The sequence below is a fragment of the Podarcis tiliguerta genome (genome assembly GCF_965153285.1).
Source record: "Podarcis tiliguerta genome assembly, chromosome: 4".
NCBI classification, from domain to species: Eukaryota; Metazoa; Chordata; class Lepidosauria; order Squamata; family Lacertidae; genus Podarcis; species Podarcis tiliguerta.
The window spans coordinates 22,706,921-22,731,770 of NC_139537.1; the positions used below are offsets into that span (position 1 = coordinate 22,706,921).

General features: G+C 40.7%; 1 protein-coding gene and 2 long non-coding RNA genes across 9 annotated transcripts in view; 2 read left to right on the plus strand and 1 right to left on the minus strand.

Annotated features, from left to right (window-relative positions):
* LOC310675765 (gap junction beta-6 protein) lies at nt 1–24,543 on the minus strand. 2 transcript variants are annotated; one of them, XM_083436843.1, is made up of 2 exons: nt 24,332–24,543; nt 1–1,675 (listed from the first exon to the last, which is right to left on the minus strand). In XM_083436843.1, the coding sequence occupies exon 2, from the start codon at nt 1,651–1,653 to the stop codon at nt 862–864; it is 792 nt and encodes a 263-aa protein (XP_083292969.1). In that variant the 5' UTR covers nt 1,654–1,675; nt 24,332–24,543; the 3' UTR covers nt 1–861. The 2 variants fall into 2 exon arrangements, with proteins under 2 accessions (XP_083292969.1, XP_083292968.1); XM_083436842.1 differs by lacking the exon at nt 24,332–24,543 and adding an exon at nt 13,545–13,716.
* LOC310675852 overlaps nt 13,897–24,850 on the plus strand; it is a 54,376-nt gene continuing 43,422 nt past the window's right edge. For 4 of the 6 annotated variants that reach the window (XR_014510240.1, XR_014510241.1, XR_014510242.1 and 1 more), the window contains exons 1-2: nt 13,897–14,239; nt 16,452–16,564. This is a non-coding gene — a long non-coding RNA (uncharacterized lncRNA). Of the gene's footprint in view, nt 14,240–16,451; nt 16,569–19,863; nt 20,928–24,850 lie in introns of those variants that run through there. The other 2 variants (XR_014510244.1, XR_014510239.1) reach the window with 2 other exon arrangements.
* Nucleotides 16,950–19,719, plus strand: LOC310675883. Its single transcript, XR_014510279.1, has 3 exons — nt 16,950–17,389; nt 17,656–18,888; nt 19,665–19,719. It is a non-coding gene; the product is annotated as an uncharacterized lncRNA (long non-coding RNA).

Here is a 24,850-nt window from a genome sequence, read left to right on the forward strand (position 1 = left end):
TTAAATATATTTTTTCCTTTATTTGAAACACTTTGTTCTAAAAATTTGCTCATACTGGTTGAGAGAAATTTCTTCACATTATTTTCAGCCAGTTAACCTCCCTTTCCCTACTACTGTCATTTCCAGTCTACAGGTTTTCATTTATTTATTTTAAAAAAACAATACTCCTTGAAATCTTCTGCAGCGTACGAAACCAAAGTGTCTTTGTTATTCAGATATGACTATATCATTCATGGATTATAGTACAAATAAATTTAAAACTGGTAGTATGTAAAATAGAGTATTCATAGAATTATTTACAGCATGTAGTCATATGCTTAGAAATGATTCACTTCCAGCAGCGTGAAGACATCGGCCGTCATGCTAGCTTTCCACAAAATATTAAAAAGAGACGCTACTCATTCATACATGTTAATACCAAGGAACATGGAATATCAGACCATATAAAAATACTTTAATTTAGATGCAAGCTCACAATTAAAACTGCTACCACAGTAGTAAAGTGTCTCATAATACTAATAGTATCTAGTCTGGAAGGCAGCTATTCCTTTCCCTTTGGCTTTAGGATGAGTCTCAGCAAGAAGTTACTAACAAGTATTACTTTCTAATGCAATCAAAGCTGACTTGGTACAGATATGCATAATACGATGTAATCTCTTTAATTTCCAATACTCTTTACATTCCTAGGTTGTTATTGACCTTTTAAAAAAAAGACACCACGTGCCTAATTCCAACATGTTGTAATACTCATGTTTCCCCACTTAATTTATTGCTTAGTTAAATCTAACCAATATCACAGGCAGCTATGAATGTGGCTATTCATTTATTTTGTATGAATCGCATGTTAGGCTTGTGGCCACTTTAGCTGCTTGGAAATCCTGTGACTGTGTTCTGGCAGCTGTCAGATATGAGCTCGTTCATTTCGTTTTGTTTGCTTTCTTCTTTGTTCTCATGGTTAGTGTGATTTTTTGGTTTCCCTGCTCTTCTGGATCTTTTGACACAAACCTTCAGCAGCAAATAGGAGAGCTCGGCCACATTCAGCAGAATGCAAATGCCGGACACTGAAATCATGAAAATGGTAAAGACGGTCTTTTCAGTGGGGCGAGAAACAAAGCAGTCCACTACGTTGGGACACGGCCAGGCGCTGCATTTCAGTAGCCGAGGCATGTGATATCCCTGGTACATATAGTAAAACACATACATGAAAGAAGCTTCGAAAATCAGCCTGAACAAGATGCTGGCAGTGTATGTCCACCACAAGGGACCTTCGATGTGAAATTTCTGTTTCTTTATCTCTTCTATGTCCTTATATTCACAGCTTTTATCTCCCTTTCGGAACTTCTTTTTCCTTTCGTGCCGCCTGTATGCGACATGCATTGCCACCAAGAGGGCAGGGGTGGAGACAAAGATGAGCTGGAGGGCCCAGAGTCTGATGTGGGAAATGGGGAAAAAATGATCATAGCAGACGTTTTTGCATCCTGGTTGCAGCGTATTGCACACAAAATCATCTTGCTCATCACCCCAGACTTCCTCCGCTGCAACAACAAGGATCATAATACGGAAGATGAACAGGACAGTCAACCAAATCTTTCCAATACTGGTAGAATGTTGGTTTACACCTCCTAAAATGCCCTGCAGCGTTCCCCAGTCCATGTTATCGTTTGAGTCTTTGGACCTATTATGACAAGAAGAGGGTGTAAAAAAAAAGAAGGAGGATTGAGTTATAAAATACAACACATTAAACATAAGCTGCTCCGACACGTATCATGGGAAAAAATATTTACTAACTGAAGAATGATTTAAAAAGCAAATGAATCTTCTACTAAATTAAAGTTCCAAAATAATGTGTGCCCAGAAAATAATTCTAATTCAGCTTCTTAGATAAATACTAGTTCTGCTATAAAATATGAATGAGGCTGCTATCCTATACAAACTGACTTGAGAGTAACTCCCATGGAGCTTAGCGGAACATTTTTTAGTGAACAAACAATGGATTGTGCTGTTAGTAGCATCCCATTAATGTGCATATATGGTGGGTTTTCATGATATTCTGCATCTGTTTCTTAAAACGGGCAGTTTTTGCATTTCATTACTAGGCTACATGTTCCAACTAGGCATAGCCAGAACTTGTACAGCAACTGGCACCAATAGGGAAATTTATTCCCACTGCAAACAACTTCTACAAACAACCACAGTAGGAGAGGAAAGGTTAAAACCCCCCTTCAGGCTTGCTGCAATCCTGATCATTACATGCCCACGCCCCCCCCCCCAAAGCTGTTTAAACCTGAACATTAAATGCAAAGATGCATTTAATGTTACGTCTAGTTTGGCCCCAAAGCTCTAAGAAGCATGACTCACTGTACTCCAAGCACGGCATAGAAGCATTATTGAATTTGTAATAGGAATGGAGAGGAAATACTTAAACTCGCTGGAGAGCTTGATTTCCACACATTATCCCACTTCACATCAAATTGCTATGAATTATCTGCTTAATATTCTGTTGAGAACCAATTCCACCCTCAATGGAACAAAACAACAGCAAAGCACACACCACTGCATCAAGAGGCTTAAACTGCCCTTTTAACCAGGTAAATGAACATATTAGTGAGGTATGACAAGAAGTCAAGAGTGATATTCTACGTAGTCATACTAATGGTGCATTGAAATAAATGCATGTCTATTTCAAAGGGTCTACTTTGAGCAGATATCACTCTAGGAATCTTACTGCTTTCTTTAAGTCAGAAGCAGTGCACAAAGAATCGGGGGGGGGGGGGGGGACGGACTAAATTTTCTGTGCAATTTAGATTCACCAGAAAAAGATTTATCTTTTTTACATATCCCTGCTCCAAGGGAAATGCCTCGTTCTGGCAACAGTGCACTGCAGTGATTCAAAGCTAAACTACTGGCCTTCGATTGGTGAGTAAGGTCACAGCCTGTTCTAACATAGGTTGCAACAGCAGCACTTCACAATATAAATACATGGTAGAAAGTTAAAAAAAATGCATGTTTGTGTTGAGGATGGATCCTGGGTTTGAAAAGTTTGAAGACTATTGACCTAAACTATATACTAAACTGTTACGGACTAAGCTTGGATCCGAGAACAATAGGCAGGTAGGATCCTAGAATGCAACAACTGATTGGCCTGCAGGAAAAGACCAATCAGGCTCCAGGAGGGAAGCAGAATCAGCGAATCAGATGTGACTCATTGTGTAAATAATGTATATAAAAGCCTGAGGTTTGGGGGAAAATTCAATCACTGTTTTACAAGCTGCAATAAAGAGCTTGAAATCACTGCAGGACTCCGAGTATATTTCATAAATTATATGTACTAACGTAAAATTTAACATTCAATATATCAAGCAAGTAATACATTATCTACAATGAGTGATTTCATACAAAATGTATTGTTGTCCTAGGTGTCCTAGGCATGGAAAATTTAGCAACATTCAATCATTGATCTTCTACTTAAATCTGGAAGAGGACTATCAATTATGCTGCCAAACACATTATAGTCAACTGGGCAACCTTCCTTTCCCCAGCTCCACTGTGTGTGTGGAAAGGGTTAAATGCCCCTCTCCCTTCACTGCACAATCCTCCCATTGCAACTGGGAAGTGAGAGAAACTGATATCAAAGCTATGCTATTTGGAAATGGAAGCGCCAACAGAATATAGTTGGCTGTAAAGAGAAGAGACAGAACGTAGAGAAGGAAACGTCTAGAGCAATCTATCCATGCCATAACGAACCAAGCAGTAGTACAAGAGGCCTTCTGCAACTATTCCATTAAAGTGCTTGTTTTTTAAGTTTAGAAATTCTGAGCTCTAGTGGGAAAACCTGAAGCTGAACAGGGAAAACATAACTTCAAGAAGGATGCACTGCTTATGTTGTGAAGATGCCCTGTAAAGAGTGAACGGAACATGGTCATTCCACAGTAAGTTCAGTCTCCCACAGTAAGAAGCACTCCTAGTTTCTTATGACTTAATAAAGATCAACTCTTTACATAATAGGTTTCTGCTGGTTAGGAAGGCAACTTCCAAAATAGGAAGAATTTGTTTCAATGGATGAGTAGTAGTCTTTCTTTTTTTAAAAAAACACAAAATTATGTATGAAGAAAGAGAAAAGGCAATCAAAAACTCATGTTTTGAACTGGGAATGATATATTTGATTTTGGATTGAGATAAAACCTTTTCTGGAGGAAACTGGCATTCATCCTGCATTCATCAAATTAGTGGAAATAACCTTCATAAAGAAAAGATATGATGAATGATTTCCATCTTATAATTTTTAAGTCATCCTGTAAGGCTGTTCCATTTCAAAAGTTCAGAGGAAGCAACACAAGTGAAAGTGAGCAACAGAATAACATTCCATCGATCTCTCTACCTGACTTAACCATGGGATAAAAGAGGCCATCACAAAGCGGTAGGTCTTACAGTGCTTTTGAGAGCTGCCAATGCTTAACTTATGATTCTATTTGTGGTCCAAAATAGTTGACTCCAGACCTTGGGTTTATGTTCTATTCCATTCATTTCTGCATAATTAATTTCTGCATGATTATTTTTGTTTCAAATCACATTTTGTTTACAGATGGGATAGTGTAACATTATATGCAGGATGCAGTTAATTCTGATCCATGTATGTGTCATGGATAAAACCTTTCATAACCCTGACTCAAGCTATGAGCACTGGGCAGGAAACAAGCTCAGCCACTTGCAAGCAAATTTGTGTGTCACACCCTTTTACCCAAGAAAGCACCAAAAATATTTTCTGCTCTGCTGGTTGAACATAATACAGCACTGCTGTTTAGAGTTAGAAGCTGCTAGACAGAGTCAAAATCTTAGATAACCAGGATTACTTAAGGGATCAAAGAAACTGAAGGCACTGTCTTGCCTTACAAAGTTTACAATATCTCTAGCTAATCTAGAAGATTAACTAAGCACCAAGTTTAGAAACATGTTATATTTCTTGTTTACAACAGGGATAAAATAGTTATATCTGAGTATCAGTTCTGAGCTGTGCTTAGATCCATTTATATATCACATGGTACTATGGGTACACCAGGGCTTGACCAACATTTGCTCAGTAAACACATGAAGTGTGAAAAGGCATTTGTTCCCAACTACACAGTGGGCAGGTGACAGGAAGCTACACCCAAATATGACCACCTATATATATATATATATATATATATATATATGTGCGCACGCGTTCACTGTACCTCACTGTACCTCCTCAAGTTGTGGGACATGCTTCTTCCCTTCACATTCTACATGATTACCACAGAAGTCATTGATCAAACATCAGTACACTTCAGGTTACATACGCTTCAGGTTACAGACTCCGCTAACCCAAAAATAGTTCTTCAGGTTAAGAACTTTGCTTCAGGATGAGAACAGAAATTGTGCTCCGGCGGTGCGGCAGCAGCAGGAGGCCCTGTTAGCTAAAGTGGTGCTTCTGGTTAAGGACAGTTTCAGGTTAAGAATGGACCTCCGGAACGAATTAAGTACTTAACCCGAGGTACCACTGTATATGAAGCTCAAAAATACACCTTAATAACACAAAAGTTAGTGGCATTTCTACAAGACATCATGTTAGAACCTGGCCACCGATATCATGAATTTCTGTTGAGCCCAGATTTGTGCTTCATTTCTTTATTAGTCTTATTGCTTTATTAAGCAATACTTAATACATACTTGGGAGACAAGAAAGATCCAAAGGTCTGCTTCCACACTATAGGAAGAGCTGTAAAGAATATGCTGCATTCAGTGCTGGCCCAATAAAACTTGCTGCCCAAAGCAGAGCCCAAATGGTTCCCTACCACTGGTATCTACACTGCATCCTATGAGCCAAATACAGCTGGCTGGGTTTGCATCCCAGCTGACGACATGCATTAGGAACAAATAACTTTATGTCTGTCTGAGCCAAAATAAAGTTTTGGAGCAAGGTTTGTAAAATGCTTGGATATGTCATCAATAAGGACCACTCAACTAATCCAAATAATGTGATCAATATAACACTAAGGATGTGGTCCAACGTTTCCTAGGAGAGCATCATAGGGTTCTTAGGAAGGACTGGATCAGCTCCTACATTGACAGCTCCAACGACCAACTCAGCTGACATTGGTTTTGTAATGTTGGAAGATGCTAAAGGAATCCAAAGGATCCAAAACCCTCCTAGACACTTGTCAAGTCACCAAACAAAGGGGGAAATGAGACATACTTCTGCTTTCCCATTCCTTCCCACCAGAAACAAAGGGAAAGAGAATGTGCTTGTATGTGTATGTGCATACACAGTTGAAAGCCCTGCTGGCTAGAGCCCAACAGAGCTTTAGATAAGGCAGTAGAACCACCCTCCCCCAGTCTTTAGCTGAAGTTGTAATCCTATGCACACTTATCTGGGTGTAAGCCCTATTGAAAATTATGGGACTTCTGAATAGACAGCTATCTGTCTGCCTCAGAAAGACGTCTGTTGCCTTCTAGAGGCACTTCCCCACAACAGTCTATTGTGGACTTGGGCATGCAAGTTTTTCTTCAGTGTCCAAGCAACACCACCACCATAAAAATACCTGTAGAAATGGTAAATCCAGACTGAGAAAATAATATGGGACAGTATTTTGGTGAGGAATACCATTTCTTGCATGCATGAGCAGCAAGCACACAGTTCACATTGAACTTCTGTCCGGAAATACCCCTTTGTCTAGCTAATGCAGAATATGGTATGGTGGCATATAATACAAAAATTGCTCATTAAAGATTGAATGGCTTCTTCAAAGAGTTAGTATCAAGTCAATCCGCTTCAGTTTAAATTGTAGTATAATCATCTTAAAAGTACCCTCTTCAGCAGTAAAAGTGGCTGGAAGAACTGCATAAAGCAGCAACCAGCAACAGCACCAGTGCATAAATACATGGTTCATCATATTGCAGTTACAGAAGACCGTGGTTGAGTTTTGTTTAGAAAACCTCCAAGCACCATCTCATATGGTAGTCAATAACGTAAGGACCAAATAAGATAAAGGTAAAGGGACCCCTGACCATTAGGTCCAGTCGTGGCTCACTCGGAGGTTGCGGCACTCATCTCGCTTTCTTGGCTGAGGGAGCCGGCATATAGCTTCTGGGTCATGTGGCCAGCATGACTAAGCCGCTTCTGGCAAACCAGAGCAGCACACGGAAACACCGTTTACCTTCCCACCAGAGGGGTACCTATTTATCTACTTGCACTCTGACGTGCTTTCAAACTGCTAGGTTGGCAGGAGCAGGGAATGAGCAATGGGAGCTCACCCCATTGCGGGGATTCGAACCGCCAATCTTCTGATCGGTAAGCCCTAGGCTCTGTGGTTTAACCCACAGCGCCACTCGCATCTCCCAATATAAGATACTGACTAGTGGACAATTCTAGGCCAGGAGGGTTTCCTTTCTTTTTTTCTTTTTAATAATGTTTTTATTTATTTTCATGGTACAGAAGATAAATAGAAGGGTTTCCTTTCTGACAGATAAATGACCACCAAGAACTGCTTTACTTACCATGAAAATAAATAAAAACATTATTAAAAAGAAAAAAAGAAAGGAAATCCTCCTGGCCTAGAATTGTCCGCTAGTCAGTATCTTATATTATATATTATACTAATCCTGGATGCTACTAGCAAATAAAATATTAACTCTTGTCAGTCTGTCAAATGACTGTCTTTACCTCTCAATTTGACTTCATCTCCGTGTATCAGATGGCTACTAGAAATCATCACAATTACAATATGCTACCTCAATTCACACATAATGCTAAGCCATAGTGCGGTTTATTCCAATGTTCAAAGGCAATACAGGACACTAAGCATGGTTTGTTCACTTGCAACTAATCACAATGTGAAACCATGGTTTGTTGTTCACTTCCAGACCATGGCTTCTTTTAGGAATGGTTTGGAGATGACCAAACCAAACAGCCTTGTCCAAATTCAATAACCTTGGTTAGCTTTGCAAATATGCTAGCTTTGTTATACATAATAAAACAAAAACAAACAAATAACCCTCCACCCACAAATATTTAAAAGACTGTAGAATGTTAATCAGAGAAAGGCCTGGTTATAGAGAAAAAATTGTCATCTGGCGCATAAAGATGTGTAATGAAGGCGCAAGCCAAGCCTCCCTGGGGAGAACATTCCACAAATGGGGAGCCACTGCAGAAAAGGCCCATTCTCGTGCTTCCACCCTCCAGACCTCTTGTGGAGGAGGGCCTCAAATGATGGGGAGAGGTGGTCTCTTTGGGGAAAGCATAGATTTTTTAGTGATCAGCAGCATGGGATTTTACAAATTGTGCTTGCTATGCTAGTTTTCTTTCTATGTGTATTCTACTTTTTTATTATATTTTCACATACCTTGAATGTAGGTGTAACTTAAGATGCCTTTGAACAGTAATATGTGAGATAGTGGGTGGTGAAACCTGATGCATGATTAACAATGTTAGATGGCATTCAGATTGTTATCTGTTTTCAGTAATGGGGGTGGGAGGAATACATAGCCTGTTTGCAACAGATTTTGGCTAGACTGTAAGAAGCCCACTGGGTGAGGGATACACACACAAATGGAGCCATTTGGAAACACCAGACCCTTGGACTACTTATTAACTAAGATTGCAGAGAGAAAACGGCATTTTACTTTCTGGGTTAAGTTAAAACGTGCAAGGTACATGCACTTAAGAAACCTCCTTGTTAAATGTTTACCATTGAAGAAGTCATTCAATGTGGATTTCAGTACCTGGAGAATCTCTCGAGTGCATTTGTGATATTACAGATGGCATTCATACAACAGATAGATGAGAAATTCTAGATGACATCCATCCTCCAGAAAATTGTGGTTTCTCAGCTACTACAGAAGAGGTACATGTCCTCCTACTAACACAAATCCAAGTGAGATATTGTTACTTCTAGAAATGCCCTTTTTTGCTGTCCTTGGTGCCCCTTGCTATAGGAAGAGCAGCACCACACATTTAAAACACATAACTTCTCCAAAGAAACCTGGGAACTGTAGTCTTTTAATGTTGCTGGGAATCGTTGCTTGGAGGGGGGAAACTGCAGATCCCAGGATTCTTTGGGGAAATTAATGTGCTTTATTTTTTATTATTAAAATTTGTATACCACCCTTCATCCAAAGATCACAAGGCAATAATTCTTGTATCTATAAATACTAACAAAATATCCACTATGTTTCAGGTGCCATGGTGGTGGGTGGTTTGTATGTTTTAGGGATATCTGAGCTGCTACCATGCATCTCTATATGCAACCTCTTTGAACCTTTAACAGTTTGCCAAATATAAATCACTGCACAATTAAAAAACAACAGCATATGGTCAAGAAGACTGTCAAAGCTTGATTCTGATGCAGCATCTCAGAAACTAAGAAACTTTTAGAGCCTGCCATTCATCTTAAATCCCAGAGCATTTTATTTTATAATTCACTATTTAATGTAATGTAACTTATTGTTCTTAAATGCTATGTCACAATTCACATTAAAGAATGGTAAATTGTTTCTTAAAATTCTTCCTAGCCTTGCACAACAAAATAACTTATTTGAAGCATATTGGACCTGGCTTCTGAGACGGCTCAGAGTCTTTCCCTTTGCTAAAGTTGTAGATACTCCATATGATTTAGCCATGGAAACTGGACTTATTCATACCCTATTGAATTGTGAGGTTAAGGGCTGACACTGCAACCTTACATTCATTGCCTGGATAAAGGAAGCCATGGTAGTTGCCAAGTGGTTGATATTCCAGTCATGGAAGGCCAAAATTCAGCCTGGCATGGAGATACAGGTCATGGATATAGTAGACATTCTGGCAAAGGTGTAAATGGAAATAAACAGACCTGAAATTTTTAAAGAGATCTGGTTCATACCTTGAACATTTGACCACTTTAATTTGCCCCTGGACCAACAAACATATTGGTAAATGTTCCTTATCCATCCTTTAATTTTTATCCTTTGCATGATGAATGGGAAAAGTGAAGAAAGAAAGAGAGAGGCAAAAATATTGGGCTAGGAACAGAGGAAGCTGCGTTTAAGTCCATTTAGTTCAATATTGTCTGGGTGGATGGGCAGCAGTTCTTCAGGGTTTCAGAAAGAAGTCTTTTCTAGCCATACCTGGAGCTGCCAGAGATTGAAACTGGGACTTTATGTATGTAAAGCATTTGCTGTGCCATGAGCTAGGGTCTTTCCCTGCTTCGTATTCTAAAGATTTTCAAAGGATACTTTTCAAAATGTTAACTTAGGGCCCACTGAAATAAAGATTAAAAGTTATTATTCCAGTGATTTCAATAGCACCTGTGACTAATAGTATTCTGTGAGTATGGTGGATGATTGCCCCATCCACATCAGAATGCTCAACCTGGATTAAATTGGTTAGATTTTTTTTGTAAGAATAGGCAATGGTTCCCATCCAGGGACACTACTAACAAGTAGTGTCCCGGGATGGGAACCAATGACTAGTTGCCCATTACAGCAAATTTTGTAGAACTAGGCAGGGGAAAATATCTATAAGATGGGCAGGTAACAGATTACCGTAATTTGAGCAAGTTATGTTAGTGTTTGTGCAAAAGCGTGCAATTACTCAGAACTCTTTTTCTAATTCTGAAGTCAGACATACCCAACTTAGCAATTCCTTTATTGTTCTATGTTCTGTGATGTCCAAATGGAAAATTGTACAATAATGCCTTAGCTACTAGTCTCTCAGGGCAAAACTATATGTTATCTGGGCAAATGTGTTACTTGACCAGAGGTCACTGGAAGCAGTAGGACAAGAGCTATAACTGTTTCCATTTCCAGACAATGCATGTATTTTTGTAAACTAAGAAATCTTTAATAAAAAACAATAAACAACCCATAACTGTTTCCATTTACTACATCACACTACTGATGCAGTTGCATTTTGTAGCTTAAAATTTTAAGTATTTAAGATCTATCAACTGCCTTTCTACAAAGAAAACATGATACTATTTTATTCTTGTTATCTGTATCACTTCCATTAATCACAGTGACCAAGAAACCGCACACTTTTAATTTACTGATCAATAATGTGTTGGAGCATAGGTTATGTTGGACCTGTGACAGAAACTCCCAGAAAGGAATCTAATGATTTTACAAACTAAAGTCTGTTTCATCTTCATGTGAGGCTTTTGTAAAAAAACAAAACCAGACTAGGTGTGTCACAAATTAACTTTAATTACTTCTGCCTTTATTTATTTTGCTGGATGGTTTGGGTATGTCATATACAGCTAAAAGAACTACACATTTACGGTAATTGGCTGCAAGTTAACAACAGAATAAGGAAATCCCCATGACTGCCCAATGTGATGTGCACTCCTTGCGATACTAGGCAGGAGAATACGGCAAAAGCTTTTATACTCTGTAGAGAACCCTATGCAGAACTCTTAAACGCAAATGAGTACATTGCCAAGCCATCCGAACAGGTGGTGGAAGGATGAAAAGCAGAGAGGGAGCCAGTTAAGATTTATAGAAAAGTTTTGCAGAACACCCCATTGCTCTTTACTTCAGTGGAGAAAGTTAATTAAATAAATATCTACAATAACTGTACTCCACACATACACCAAAATTGGGTTAAGATGCTGAAAAGCATCATTCTGCTGGAGCCACCAATAGAACATTTCTGAACATTTGGCTCTCCAGAAGTTGCTGAACTACAGTTCCTATTATCCTTAGCCTTTGAGCATGCTTGGTGGGGCTGATGGGAGTTTTAGTTCAACAACATCTGGAGTGCCAAATATTATCCACACTTGGATTGGAATCACAATTACACCACCAAAACAGATAGAGCTGTCAGTATGTTTGAAGGAAGTGATTTATTTATATTTGTCTAAATATAATTTCTCTAATAATCTCAAAGCATTATTTTAAACAAGAACCCAGACAGGCTCGAGCTTTTTGCTGCTTTTCTGGATCAGAGCTAATGATCTGCCAAAAACTGATCAATGAGGCAGGGGCTATAGAGAGATTTGAATTCATATCTTTCCAAGTCCAAAAGTTTACATATGTTATATATGTAGCATGCTATCAAATGTATCAAAATCACATCATCATAGGAATATGGAATAACCACACCTACATGAAGCGAAGGGAGCAATACACCATTGTAAAAGGTAATTACATTATGAGGACCAAACAGAACTGAAGTAGTGGCCACCGAATCAGATGAAATTAGTGGGCAGGGTAGAAGAGTAGAAAAGAAATATGAAATAACTATTCACAACAAAACTTGCCAGATCTGTTTCTGAAGTGATGAAAAAGTAAATTAGAGGCTTTTGAGTCTAGTAATCTTAAGGTGCTATTAGGTGTGTAAGTGCATTCTTGGCAAGGTCAACAGAAGTACCATTTGAGGACTAGGCAGTCCAATTTCCAAACAGTAACGACTTTAGTCTTACAATGGATATCTGAAGGAGGCATTAAGAGCTCAGTTTTATGACTTTGATTAGATGATTTGTCCAAGATCTCATCATTGTACGTGATAGAAGAAAACAATACACATAGACTGATTTCCATTCTTGTGCCTCTTCAAAAAAAGAAAAGAGAAATCTGATTATCTGTTAACCTATTTTTGCTCATAAACTTGTTGTATTGTCTTTCCCTACAATTGCCATATTGATCAGCCTGGTGAGAGACCAGAAGTAAACAATGTAAAGCGCAAAAGAGCAATTGAAGAAATAGATTCTACAGAAAGGCATCTTCCTGAACACCATGTTTACCAAACGTGTTGCGCAAGTTGATTACAAACTAGCCCATTTATTTTGTAAAGAGGCATATGGGACTCATGACTCTCTTTATCCCGAAACTTCACAACTAAAGGAACTATCCAGTGAGGAAGTCCCACTAAGACTAAATGTAGTGGAAATCTGGAAAGGAGATGCATGAAAGGGAATTATTTCTTTCACCAAAACCCTCAGAGAATTAAAAAATAAAAATAAATCACACACCCACCCCAAAAGTGTGTGCATGGGGGAGTCTTGTGGCATCTTAAAAATTATTGTGGCCGGAACTTTCAAGGGCAAATCCTCTCTTTAATTACTCTCTTTCGTATTTGCTTGCTATGACAGACTCCTTCAGGATTATTATTTTTTTAACACAAGAGGAAATGCTTTATAAAATAACTTGTGCTGAGTAGCACCAAGCTCCATCTTGTCTACATGAAGCCAACAGCCTCCAACCATGGGTGCCATGAATTTGCTTTGCTCTCTCTTCACCTCCCTTCCCACCCCGCCTATACAAGTTAAACCCGGCTTTACCAAGTCCCAACCAGGGCTCGGGCTTTCGGCTTCCCCTCCGAAAAACCCAGCACGCAACAAAACGACAGCAAATATTCCCCTTTTGAGCATGTGCAGAGGGCGCTTTCTCTAGTCCGTTTGGGATTAGGGGTAGGTAGCGCTTCTGTGATCGTTGGGAGAACGGCGGCATACGAATTCCACTAAATTTTTATTTTTAATGAAGAGCATGGCGCCGGCTCGAGAGGGTCGCCCGGCTCCCCGGGGTTGGCGGCAGGCGCGCAAAGTCTCTCTCACCTGTCAGCGTCTGAGGGAAATCAAAGCCCCTGAGCGCCTCGCCGAGCGCACCATGGGCTGGAAAAGGGCGGGAAAAGCGGGCTTCGCCGGCGACGGGCTGCCCCCTCGGCGCTTCGGTGGGCGGCGGTCGTCCGCGTCTCCTTCACTCTGGGGCCAGGCGGCAACGGCGGCAGCTCGCGGTCTCTTTCTCTCCCCCTGAGAGCGTCAAAAAGTTCTTCCCTGTTGCTTCGCCGGCGGCTTTTAACCGCGCCCCCTACCTGCCTCCCGCCCTCCTTCCCTTGACGTGCCGGGACAAGAGGAGGAGGAGGCGAGGCCTCGTCTTCAGGGAGGCGGGAAAAGGGCGCGAGGGAAGGAGAAGGAGAAGAGCGGGCAGGAGAGAGAGGAGCCTCTCTCAGGGTCGAGAGGCGACGCCGAGTGGAGGGAGCCGGGCGAGGCTTCCCTCAGACCCGGCGCCCCGCAGGTGTTCCTGGAGGGCGGTTCCCGTCACCCCCGACCGCGATGGTGCATGGCGGGCACCCGGTTGGGGAAGTCCGCGCTCTCGACACCCCCCCCTTTTTTTTTTGCTGGGGCAAAATCGGCTATTTAATGGTAGAACCTCCAACTACATACCAAAAGCATCCAAACCGCAGAGGGTAGAGTTAGGACATTTTATTAGAGCCACCTGAACGTCCCAAGAGGGCTTCAACCGAGTTCAGGTAATAAATGCAGGTGTGGTGGAAAACTACACGCAGAGCTGGTCTGACCATGCATGAATTAGCTATATTTGTATATCACTTTCCAGGATACAATGCTCTGGGGAACTTCTGCCCCTTCCCAGCCAGAGTTGAGCACATTTGAATCCCACAGATTTCAGCAGGAGAGATCATAAAAATCTTGTTTTTAATTATGCATGTGGTGCTTTTATATTGTATTTTTATGCTGTGAACCACCCTGAGATCTACAGATGAAGGGCGGAACACAAATTATAATAATATAATATATTATAATATAATATAATATAATATAATAAATATAATAGTTGGAAGGAACCCTGAGGATTATCTATTCCAATCCCATACAGTGCCAGAATAAGTAGCTGTCCAATACAGGGATCAAACTTGCAACCTTGGCATTTATCAGCACCATGTTCTAACCGACAGATCTATCCAGATCTGACCCAAGTCTATACACAACTCCATCCCATAGCAAGACATGTTTAATTTGGTGCGAACAGGATTAATTATTAATTAATTTGCTTAATTAATTTCAGACATTTGATTGGCTATTGAAAATACCTCTTGAAAACTTTGCAAATCATGTCACCACTAGACAGGCACGAACTTTGAAGAAAGGGTGTGCAAGATCAACTGTTGGGATATTGGAAAGAGTGCTTGTGTCATACATAACACTCCCTTTCTGCAAGGATTAGGAAGGAGAGGCAGGGCATTCTGGAAGCACTTGTGAAAGCTGGTCTCCAAGTTCATATTTCTTCATTCATGTGGGGGAAAGTGTTGTCTCCTTTCACAAATTGTGGAGCAATTATTATGCCTCATAATAAAAGTCCCCTGGATTAAATCTGACATGGTCCCCTATTCTGTGCCAAAGTTATTAAGTGCAAGGATACGGAGAGGAAATTGCACAGGGCTACCTTGAAAGCAGATAATCTGCTGAATGGTGGTTTAAGTTGAAACACATCTGCATCAGGCAATAAGATATGCTGTTGCTATTGCTAACACGTGCCAAAAAACCATTTGAAGATAAGCTAAGTTTTCTGTGAATCTACCTCACAGGAATAACTAATGTGATTTAAATATAATTGATATCCATATCTTCGTGAGATTTTTGAAACGAATGGAGCTTGCTTGAAACAAATGCAGCTAACTTCAGGTAGTAAGAATTCAGCCTATTGGTTAAAAAGAGAGTTGAACACCTCTCCATTCTTTGCTATCATTGATATTGCACAGATGCAAAGGAGAAGTAATTTTATTGATTTAAATATTTATTAAATTTCTATACTGCCCTTCATCCAATGATCACAGGGCTATTTGCAACATCAAAATATAAGACAAGAACACAAAATACATAAGAAAAACAAAACAAACACATCTGTACACCATTCATTTTCTAAATCACTGTCAGGGAAGAGTGACCAGCCCTGACAATCACCTAGATTGCCTTTTGAGTGACTAAAAACAATTGATCTGGTATATGACATCAAAGTTTGATTTGTTGCTGAAACACTGTATGTTTTGATAAATAGAAGATACAACTGCTTGATCCTTTGGATCTTAGAGCACTTGCAGACTCACTATTTTTGAGTAGGATTCAATCAATCAGGTTGGCAACAAGATTAGATTTGTTACACTAAGGAAAGAGATAGGAAAATGCACTGGAAAGTATAGGGAAACACATGCTTTTAACGCAATGTCATCTAACCTCCCCACAAACAAATCAGAATGAATTCTCATTAAATAGCAAACAGCATCCAATTTCCCTCTAAACAAATCAGGATGAGTGCTCAATGAACATGTTGGCTGGGACCACATTTAATGCTGCAGTCAGCATGTTTCACAGATAACTCTTCAAACTCAACTTTATCACCTGAAGTCAGCAAGCATTCCCCACCTCCCCAAGTATATTTTTGTTTCAAGGTTAGTTTACCCAGTTTTCAGATCTCACAACTGAATTGCTTACCAAATTATTTCTAACAAACAAAATATTTCCTATCTGTTTGGCTTTAAAATTCTGGCTTTCCTGTATGCTATATCATTCAATGAATAACTGATATATATTTCTCAACCTGGGATAGCTCTGTTATCCCAGGTTGGGATAGATTAAGAGCATGAGATTGCAGGGGGTTGGACTAGATGATCCTCACGGTCTCTTCCAACTCTACACTCCTTTGATTCTATGATTCTCTCCCTTTAGGCATCTCCATTTATCTTATGCTGCCCACCAGTACACAGCTTGGTTTAGTATTTCAGCTTGTCAAACAACAAAGAATGAACAGCACCTGTATTGTTCCTCTGACTCTGGAAAAGGTACGTGTGTTTTTACTTGTTAAAATTATTGGCAAAAGCAGATAGCCAAATGAACCAAACTAGATGGTTTCTTTTTCCTAGCTACTTTCAGACAATACTTTTGCAAGTGATAAAAGCACTGAATCAGCATACATAGACCGCTCAATGCGAAGAACTGTTCAGACTCTCATGCTGCTTGTTGCACTGCTGATCTATACATAATATCAGGTTCAGCACAGCAACTATGCAAAACCACAAATTGCAAACTGATACCTCTTGATTGAGGTATGTTTCATCACCAACACATGGACTTTTTTTTTACTTACTCCTGCTGTTTCTGGAGGAACAACTGTTTTGAATAACTCCTACAGAACTAATGGGCTAAACCAGGCATAGGGCAAACTCGGCGCTCCAGATGTTTTGGGACTACAACTCCCATCATCCCTGACCACTGGTCATGTTAGCTAGGGATGATGAGAGTTGTAGTCCCAAAACATCTGGAGGGCCGAGTTTGCCTATGCCTGGAGTAAACAATTTAGTCTTGCATATCTCAGAAACTCCCAAAAATTATTAGAATCTTTTAGTTAGCTGAAAGTGCTATCTGCCTATATCTGTGCACCCAATAAAAGCATGCAATGCTTTCTGTAAAGTTTTCTCTTTCTGTAGAGATTTCCTAAACCTCCAGTGCCAGGATATATACATATGCTGCAAGGGATGCCATATTTTAAAAATTTGGTCTGAATTTAGTGGTCAGGTAATTTTAAGCATAGTTTAACAAACTTTACATTGATTGACTGATATGTAGATGCCAGAGAGAGGGGTGAAAGAACTGTTTTACGAAACTTTGTTGTTTAGTCGTTCAGTCGTGTCCGACTCTTCGTGACCCCATGGACCAGATCATGCCAGGCACTTCTGTCTTCCACTGCCACCCGCAGTTTGGTCAGATTCATGTTTGTAGCTTCGAGAACACTGTCTAACCATCTCGTCCTCTGTCGTCCTCTTCTCCTTGTGCCCTCCATCTTTCCCAACATCAGGGTCTTTTCCAGTGAGTCTTCTCTTCTCATGAGGTGGCCAAAGTATTGGAGCCTCAGCTCCAATACTTACGAAACTAGGAATGGTCATATATTCAGATGTATTGCTTTACTTTATATGTGAATGGGGAACCTATGGCCCTCCATATGTTGTTAGACTACAGTTCCCATCAGCCCTGAACACTGGTCATGCTGAGCAGGGTTTATGGGAGTTGGGAGTCCATATTTGGAGGACAAAGCTTTCGCATTCCTGCTTTAAATGCATCACCAATAGACTTTTAAATTGCCTTTATATATCAATAAGGAACAAGTATCTGCTTCAGTAAATGTGATATTATTTCATTCTTAATGGCCAATGGCAGCTATGTAATGGGAATACGTGTCTAGTTTAATATTCATTTGCTGTGTGTGGATGGCTATGGGATCAATCTCAATCTCATGAGATCAAGAAACCAGCTTGCTTGAGAATTAGATGCCATTCGTTAGCTACAAATAGTTTTTTGTTTTTTTAATGATGAAGCTTTAAAATACAACTCAGAGCTCCTCCTATTTACTTCTTTCTGAAAGAGGTCAGCATTCTAGACTAAGTCACACTAGTAGCTCTAATGTCAAACATGCCCCCTTGATGTTTGCCTCCAAAGGTCATTCTTGAAATAAGTTATTTAGATAAATCTTATTGTAAATAAGAACACTTACTAAAATCTTGTATTAGCTTGATAAGAGATAAATTCCAGTTGATTAATGTGGAATGCAGAGCATCTGGTGTTAATTCTTATTTTTATAACAGTATTATAGCATATTGCAAGAGTACAAGTGGAACCTGCAACAAATGGTTGCAGTGCATTACCCAGCCTAAAATGAGAGTTCCTGTTCAGAGTTCAAGCTGCCCATCCCTTCCAAGCAGGATATTCCACTTCTCCCTATTCCATTTTCCTTTTCCAACTGTTGTGCTGCATTTCATGACTACTGAACCCCTAAGGGAATTATACTACTGTAGTGTTGTTATTTTTTAAGAGTCTTTGTATTTCTGAAAACCCAGAGTTCCCCTAAGCATGCTGATTTTCCTCTTGTTTTCCAATGGCCTTGCTGCCAGCACTCCAACTTAAGCTCTGTTATGAGAGCACAATATTTCAACACAATTAGCCTTTGATGTACATGGCAAGACACACACTCGTTAAAGCAGGAAAAGAAAAACTCACTTGAGCCCTAAAATTACACCCACAGAGTCATTTCCTTTTCTGCATAATTACCACATGACAATATGAAGTGTCACAGAGGTCTCCTGTAGGTTGTTCGTTAGCTATTGCATGGCAAGTTCCCGCCCCCCACCAAGGATAAATGAAGACACCAGACACCAGAATTTAAGGTTAAATGGGAGAATTAGGCCACAACTTTATTGAATTCAGGAATGAGAGGCATTGGCTTAGGCATTGGTCCTATCGACTATCCGGCTCCAGCCCATTTGCTGGAGACATGGGAAGGGTTAACACCATAGAGGGGGAGTCTCCTGCTCAGGCACGTCAACTAGGAGCTCCCCTGGGTCACTGCTCGGGGGCGTGCCTTAGGCCCACACCTCCATAGGCTTCGAACAGGGCCACGCCCCCGGAGTCCTTTATTGGACCACCCTTCGTTCACTGGGGGGAGGTGATGGCGTTCCTCTCTCCCCCCCCCCACAACCTCTAAACCCCTTCTTACCAATGCCTAACCGCCAATGCCACTGAGTTGTGACGAGTTGCTACGAGGTAGGCGAAAAACCAAAAGGCTGCAAATTGCCAATTGGGAAAAATTCCTACCATGCCCCTTGCAGCGACAGACCGAAGTCCATAGCAAAGTCAGAAACCTACCTAAAGGGAGGGAGGGTGGGAAAACGTGGGGGCTAGCCGGCAAGAGAGGGCGAGCCCTGGCCGCGCCGACCCTAAATAGGGCAGGCCCCGCCCCTCCAGCCACCCGATTGGCTGGCTGGGGGAACAACGCGGCCAGGATTCCCTTGCTCTCACGGGGGCCGAAAACCAGCCCCCGCTCACGTGGGGTGGGCGTGAAGCCTGCAACCCCACCTCCTGCTCAGGTTCGGAAGTGGCTTTCTAGCTCAGGCAATGGGATCCTTAAGTTTTAAGATCTATACAGTATTAGAAGGAACAAGGGTGTATTTTGGGTTTCTTCATTTAAGTGAAAACCTGAGGTGGAAGAGTCCACATGTGAGGTGAAATAGAATGTTGCCAATGTGGCAGTAACTCAATGACTTAAGATTTCAGCTGTTATGGTCAATTCATATTTTTCTTTTTTATTTAGTGAAATGTTTAGACCACTAAACATCAAAATATCCAAGCAGTTTACATTGTGCATTGCAATAATCCAGTCCTGAGGTATGAAATGCATGAATCACTATAGCTAAATTATCCCAGTCTGGGATCAGTTGTAGTTGATGTATCAGCTGAAGCTGGCAGATGACACTCTTAGCCACTGTGGTCACTTCCAGTGACAAAAATTAATATAAGAGCATGCCCCAGGCTGCAAACCTTTTCCTTCAGAGGAAATGTGACCCCACCCAGAAGTGGCAAATCTTATAGATTCCTTGTGGTGTATTCAGTTCTTACATTGCTGTGAACAACAGCAGCAGCTATCATCATCACCACCACCACCACCCACTCTTCACCAGCAGATCCCAGGATGGGTTACAACTTTTTAAAAACAGGTAAAACTGAGGATAACCGAGAGTTTTGTGTGTACCATCTCATGTGACAGAGCTTCAGAGGTCATTTTGTATCAGTTTGGCCAGAGTACCCTAAAATGCTCAGGGTGGGTGAAAAGCTGTCTGATAAAAGTTTATTTATTTAAAGAAGCTCCTTGCAGGGTCATCTGAGATGTCAAAGCAGGCATAATGGCACAGCAGCCTACAGGAGCCTGAACAATTTTTCTGCAGGCTTCTGCTTGGAAACAAGAAAAACCAGTTGCTCATAACTTGATTCTCTGAGAAGGGTTGTGCATCAGGCCAAAAGGGATGAGTGTGGTTCCATAGCGGAATGACCTGTTTGAAGCTGAAAACATTTTATTCCCTTTGCATGCCTGCTTGCTCATCTTTGTGAAAGTCATGTATACTTCTATGGACAATTCACATAGAACTGTAACCAACAAAACCAATGACTGTAGCCAGTGATAACTGCTGAGTGTTCTATACTGATTCCTGTTGAATCCAGAAACAATCCTCAGCCAGCTGCACTGGGCTTCCTTCATAATTATACCTTTCTATACCATGCTGTCTGATCCTCCCATCCCATTTGATCATTTATTCTAACTTGTGACTCTGGATAACATTTGTCTTCCCATTCCTGAGCTAAAGCAGGACACATGAGAAAGGAAATCTGCATGCTGGTTATTAAGGTTACACAAAATGGCTTAACATCCTTGCTCCTCCTTCCACTTTAATAAGATCATAGCTTCTCTTAAGTCTCTCAAGTGTCCTGACTGCAACTATCACCCATGAATGTATGGAAAGTTTTATGGGAGAGATAAGGCTGCAGCTGAGCATTATAAACGAAGCTGTCAGTTGTAGCATTAGTCCAAAACTTGGAATATCCCAGCTGATTTATCTTATGTATCTTTCAATCCATCCCTTTGTTCTCCAATTTACATAGCAACCCAGTGTGGCTGGGGGAGGGAAAATTTGAGACACAGAAAGCACCAAATCCAGAGCTATATAGAGGTCACAAGGTCACACGCTGGGTGGGTTTCCATGACTTTTAAAAAAGCCCCTCCCATTGGTTCCATTAGGGTAGGGTGGGGAGATACTAATGCTAGCTCCAGGACCAATGTACTTCTTCCCACTACACGCCCCCCCCCCAATTCTGGGGGCACATCAGGGAAATAGGAGGACAATTTTCTGTCATGCCCCTCCTTGGCCCCCTTGTTTTCAGAGCAAGATGTCCTTTATGCGGCATCTAGGAGAGGGAGTTCTGCAAAATCCTGTGATCCTGAATCACTCTCCCAGGATCCATAGGATTGTGCTTATTGGTTTAATTTCTGTCGGTTAAATTAAACCAGTTTGCTTCTAGTTGCCTCTAATACCCACTAACTGTCATTTTAATACACTACTCCTTATCAGATCTTTTGTTATGAGTCATTGCTGTATTTCTGTACAAAAACCAGGCCTGAATCCCAACTGCAAGGAAAATCTTAAATTACACATTTGACATTTATATGTACCCACTTTGAGGGTTTTTTATGGCTGTTTGTATTGTTAGTGGTATCTTAAGAACAATATCATAATAAATGATATTTATTAATGCTTCCTTTAAATTTCATTCATGCTTCCAGTAACTTCCAAAATGCTGCATCAGTGCAATCATCTCCTAGCTATAGACTACTTTGCATTCACCCAATTTCATTATTTGCTCTCTTTTTTCCATTCATATGCTGTTATCTTCCCTTTTGCCATCAGCTGCACTATGGTTTTTTCTGTTGGTATCTAAGGAAGGAAAATAAATGCTCTCGTAGCCCATCCAACACTACCCTTTATGAATGCTATTTATTAATGAATACATTGACTCAGATGGACAAGTTATATTTGTTCACATGTTACAGTCCAAATTAACTACTTGCCAATTGGCCAATCTCTCTGTAGTGGGTATTTTTGGATATATTTTTTGCTCCTTTTTTGAGTTAGTGCTACTGTAAGCTTCTGTCTTGAAACAACATTTCTTACACTTTCTTATGCCTTACCAAGTTTGTTTCATGTTACCTAGTGGCCATTGGAGACGTTTCCATTGCTGAGCAAAGCTAAATAATAATATCATTGCACTGATGCCAGTTGAAGTAACTGGTCATCACCCACTTTTAACACCCAGTCTCTTTCCTGTATATAGTATGGATTAGCAAGTACTTCCCAGTTCTGTAACCTGTGGTTATTCATACCTAGACTATGTGATTATTCATTACTGTTTATTCATGTCTATGTTGTTGCTTCATAATGGAGACTATGTTATTTCCAAATTGTTATTTCAATGTTACTTTTTAAAAATAAATAAATCACATTTTGCTACATTAGAAATCATTTCCTATCAATATCAGTAGCATGTCTTGCTTTAATTTAACTTCTATGTGAGAGGTGGCTAACCATCTTCGGCTGAGGGCGGCATTGCCAAACAGCCACCTCTCAAGGGTCACATGCCAATGGTTGTCATGGCCAGTGTATGCACATGTGTGTGCATACAGGCCATGCACACATACATTCACCACATATGCATTCACACAGCACTTTCCCTCTATTCCTCGCTCTCTCATAAACACACCACGCATAGTGCTAGGTTGAATATAACTTACGTGTGTGACTAAGAAGAACGTTCCATCAGTTCAAGCATGACTGCTTGCCCAGTGGAATGACCCCACCACACCACTGCCATACTGTTCTGGGGATTCTTCCAACCTTCTAGAGCAGATTAGGGAGGATGTCCCATTGCATTAGAGGGAATCCTTGCACTGGCTTCTCTTAGTGCACGGAATTCCTTTAATATGACTCATACACTCAGACATCCATGCAGACACACACAACCAGAATTTGCAGCCCTCAGCTAAAGTGTCCCACAAATGACAAAGCCTCCTGCGATCTGACATCTCATAAGTTGATCTCCTCTATAGCTTCAGTCAGAGGAGCTACCAGCAGCAAAGTGCTGCATGCTGCCTCATGCTCTACAATAGGTGAGATAGTAGTAGTAGGATTGCACTTGTTTACACTACTAGCCATGCCAGCAGCCTCAGAGCCAGGGAGAAGGGGAAATGTTCAGTTGTGTATTCACTGCTTCTGCCTGCAACAGTGAAGGTGCACTTAGGTTGGGTGGAGGAGAAATGAAATGGTCAGTGCTGCTGCTTGCAGTTGCAGCACCTCTTGCATGTACCTCATCCCTGGGGGCAACTGCCAGTGTGATGTACATACCTCATGATGACCAAACATAATACTGGTAATAATAGGGATAGGACTGTGGTGATGACGACAGTAACATGATGAAAATGATTGTTAAATATATATGGTGTGATGCTTTGCTGCCTATAACAGTGAATGTTTGTGGGCACACAATAGCACTCAGGCAGGCACTAAGAAAGAAAGAATTTAATAATACAGTGGTGCCCCGCAAGACGAATGCCTCGCAAGACGGAAAACCCGCTAGACGAAAGGGTTTTCCGTTTTGGAGGTGCTTCGCAGGACGAATTTCTCTATGGGCTTGCTTCACAAGACGAAAAATGTCTTGCGATTCCTGGGGGTTTTTTTCCGCTCCCCACCCCCTTTTTCTAAGGCACTAAGCTGCTAATAGCCTTTTAGCAGCTAATCCGCTAATCCCTTAAGCCTTTAATAGCCTCTAATAGCCGCTAATAGCGCTAATCCGCTAATGGGCTTGCTTCGCAAGACGAAAAAACCACTAGACGAAGAGACTCACGGAACGGATTCTTTTCGTCTTGCGAGGCACCACTGTACTAGTAATAATAAGAGTACTAAATAAGGCAGACTATGCTTGGCTTCCAATACAAAATTACTTAGGTTTGATGAAGGGGTGTGTTTGATAACAGCCACAACACATACAGAAAGAGGCACTAAGAAATGACTAGTTTAATAATAATAACCACTTTACAATTACTTGTATAAAATAATTAAAAATCACCAGGACTACACACATATAGTGAACTAAAAGCAAACTATTTTGCTAAGGAAAAGAGAGGATCCATTGACTTGCCTAGTAATAAGAATAAGCAAGCAATCAGCAACACTTACACTCAAATTCAGTCATAAAGGAACTCCCTCCTTCTCCTCACACTGGTGTTCCCATTATATGAAAAAAATAATCACACTTTTGGCAGACACAAAGCAGCATATATATTTTTTAAAGACGGAGTCCATAAGGTCCTTAGGATGGGATCCCTACTTTAACCCAGGGTGTCTCATGCAGATCCCACATGGAGAACCCCCAAATCCCTCTGAGGCAACCTGCCCCAGTTCAAGATTCATTTGAATCCAAAGCATATCTCTAGCTCCTGAAATCTTTATAATCTTTGCAAGACTAGACATGACTAGGTGTTGGATTGTCAAGTTGCTAAATCACAATTCATACCTCTTTCAAGATAAGATCCCTTTGAACAATTCTTTCTGACATCACTGCAATAGATCTGCTAGTGTGGGCAGCTCCTAAATGTTGACTGTTTCCTGATTTAGGCAATTAACTTGAAATACGAAAGCAAGATACAAAGTGTATCTTATTTATATGTTCATTCAGGGCTATCTGTTTATCTTATA

Excerpts from the sequence above, each read along its gene's own strand:
- LOC310675765 (XM_083436843.1), bottom strand. The coding sequence starts at position 1,653 with ATGGACTGGGGAACGCTGCAGGGCATTTTAGGAGGTGTAAACCAACAT.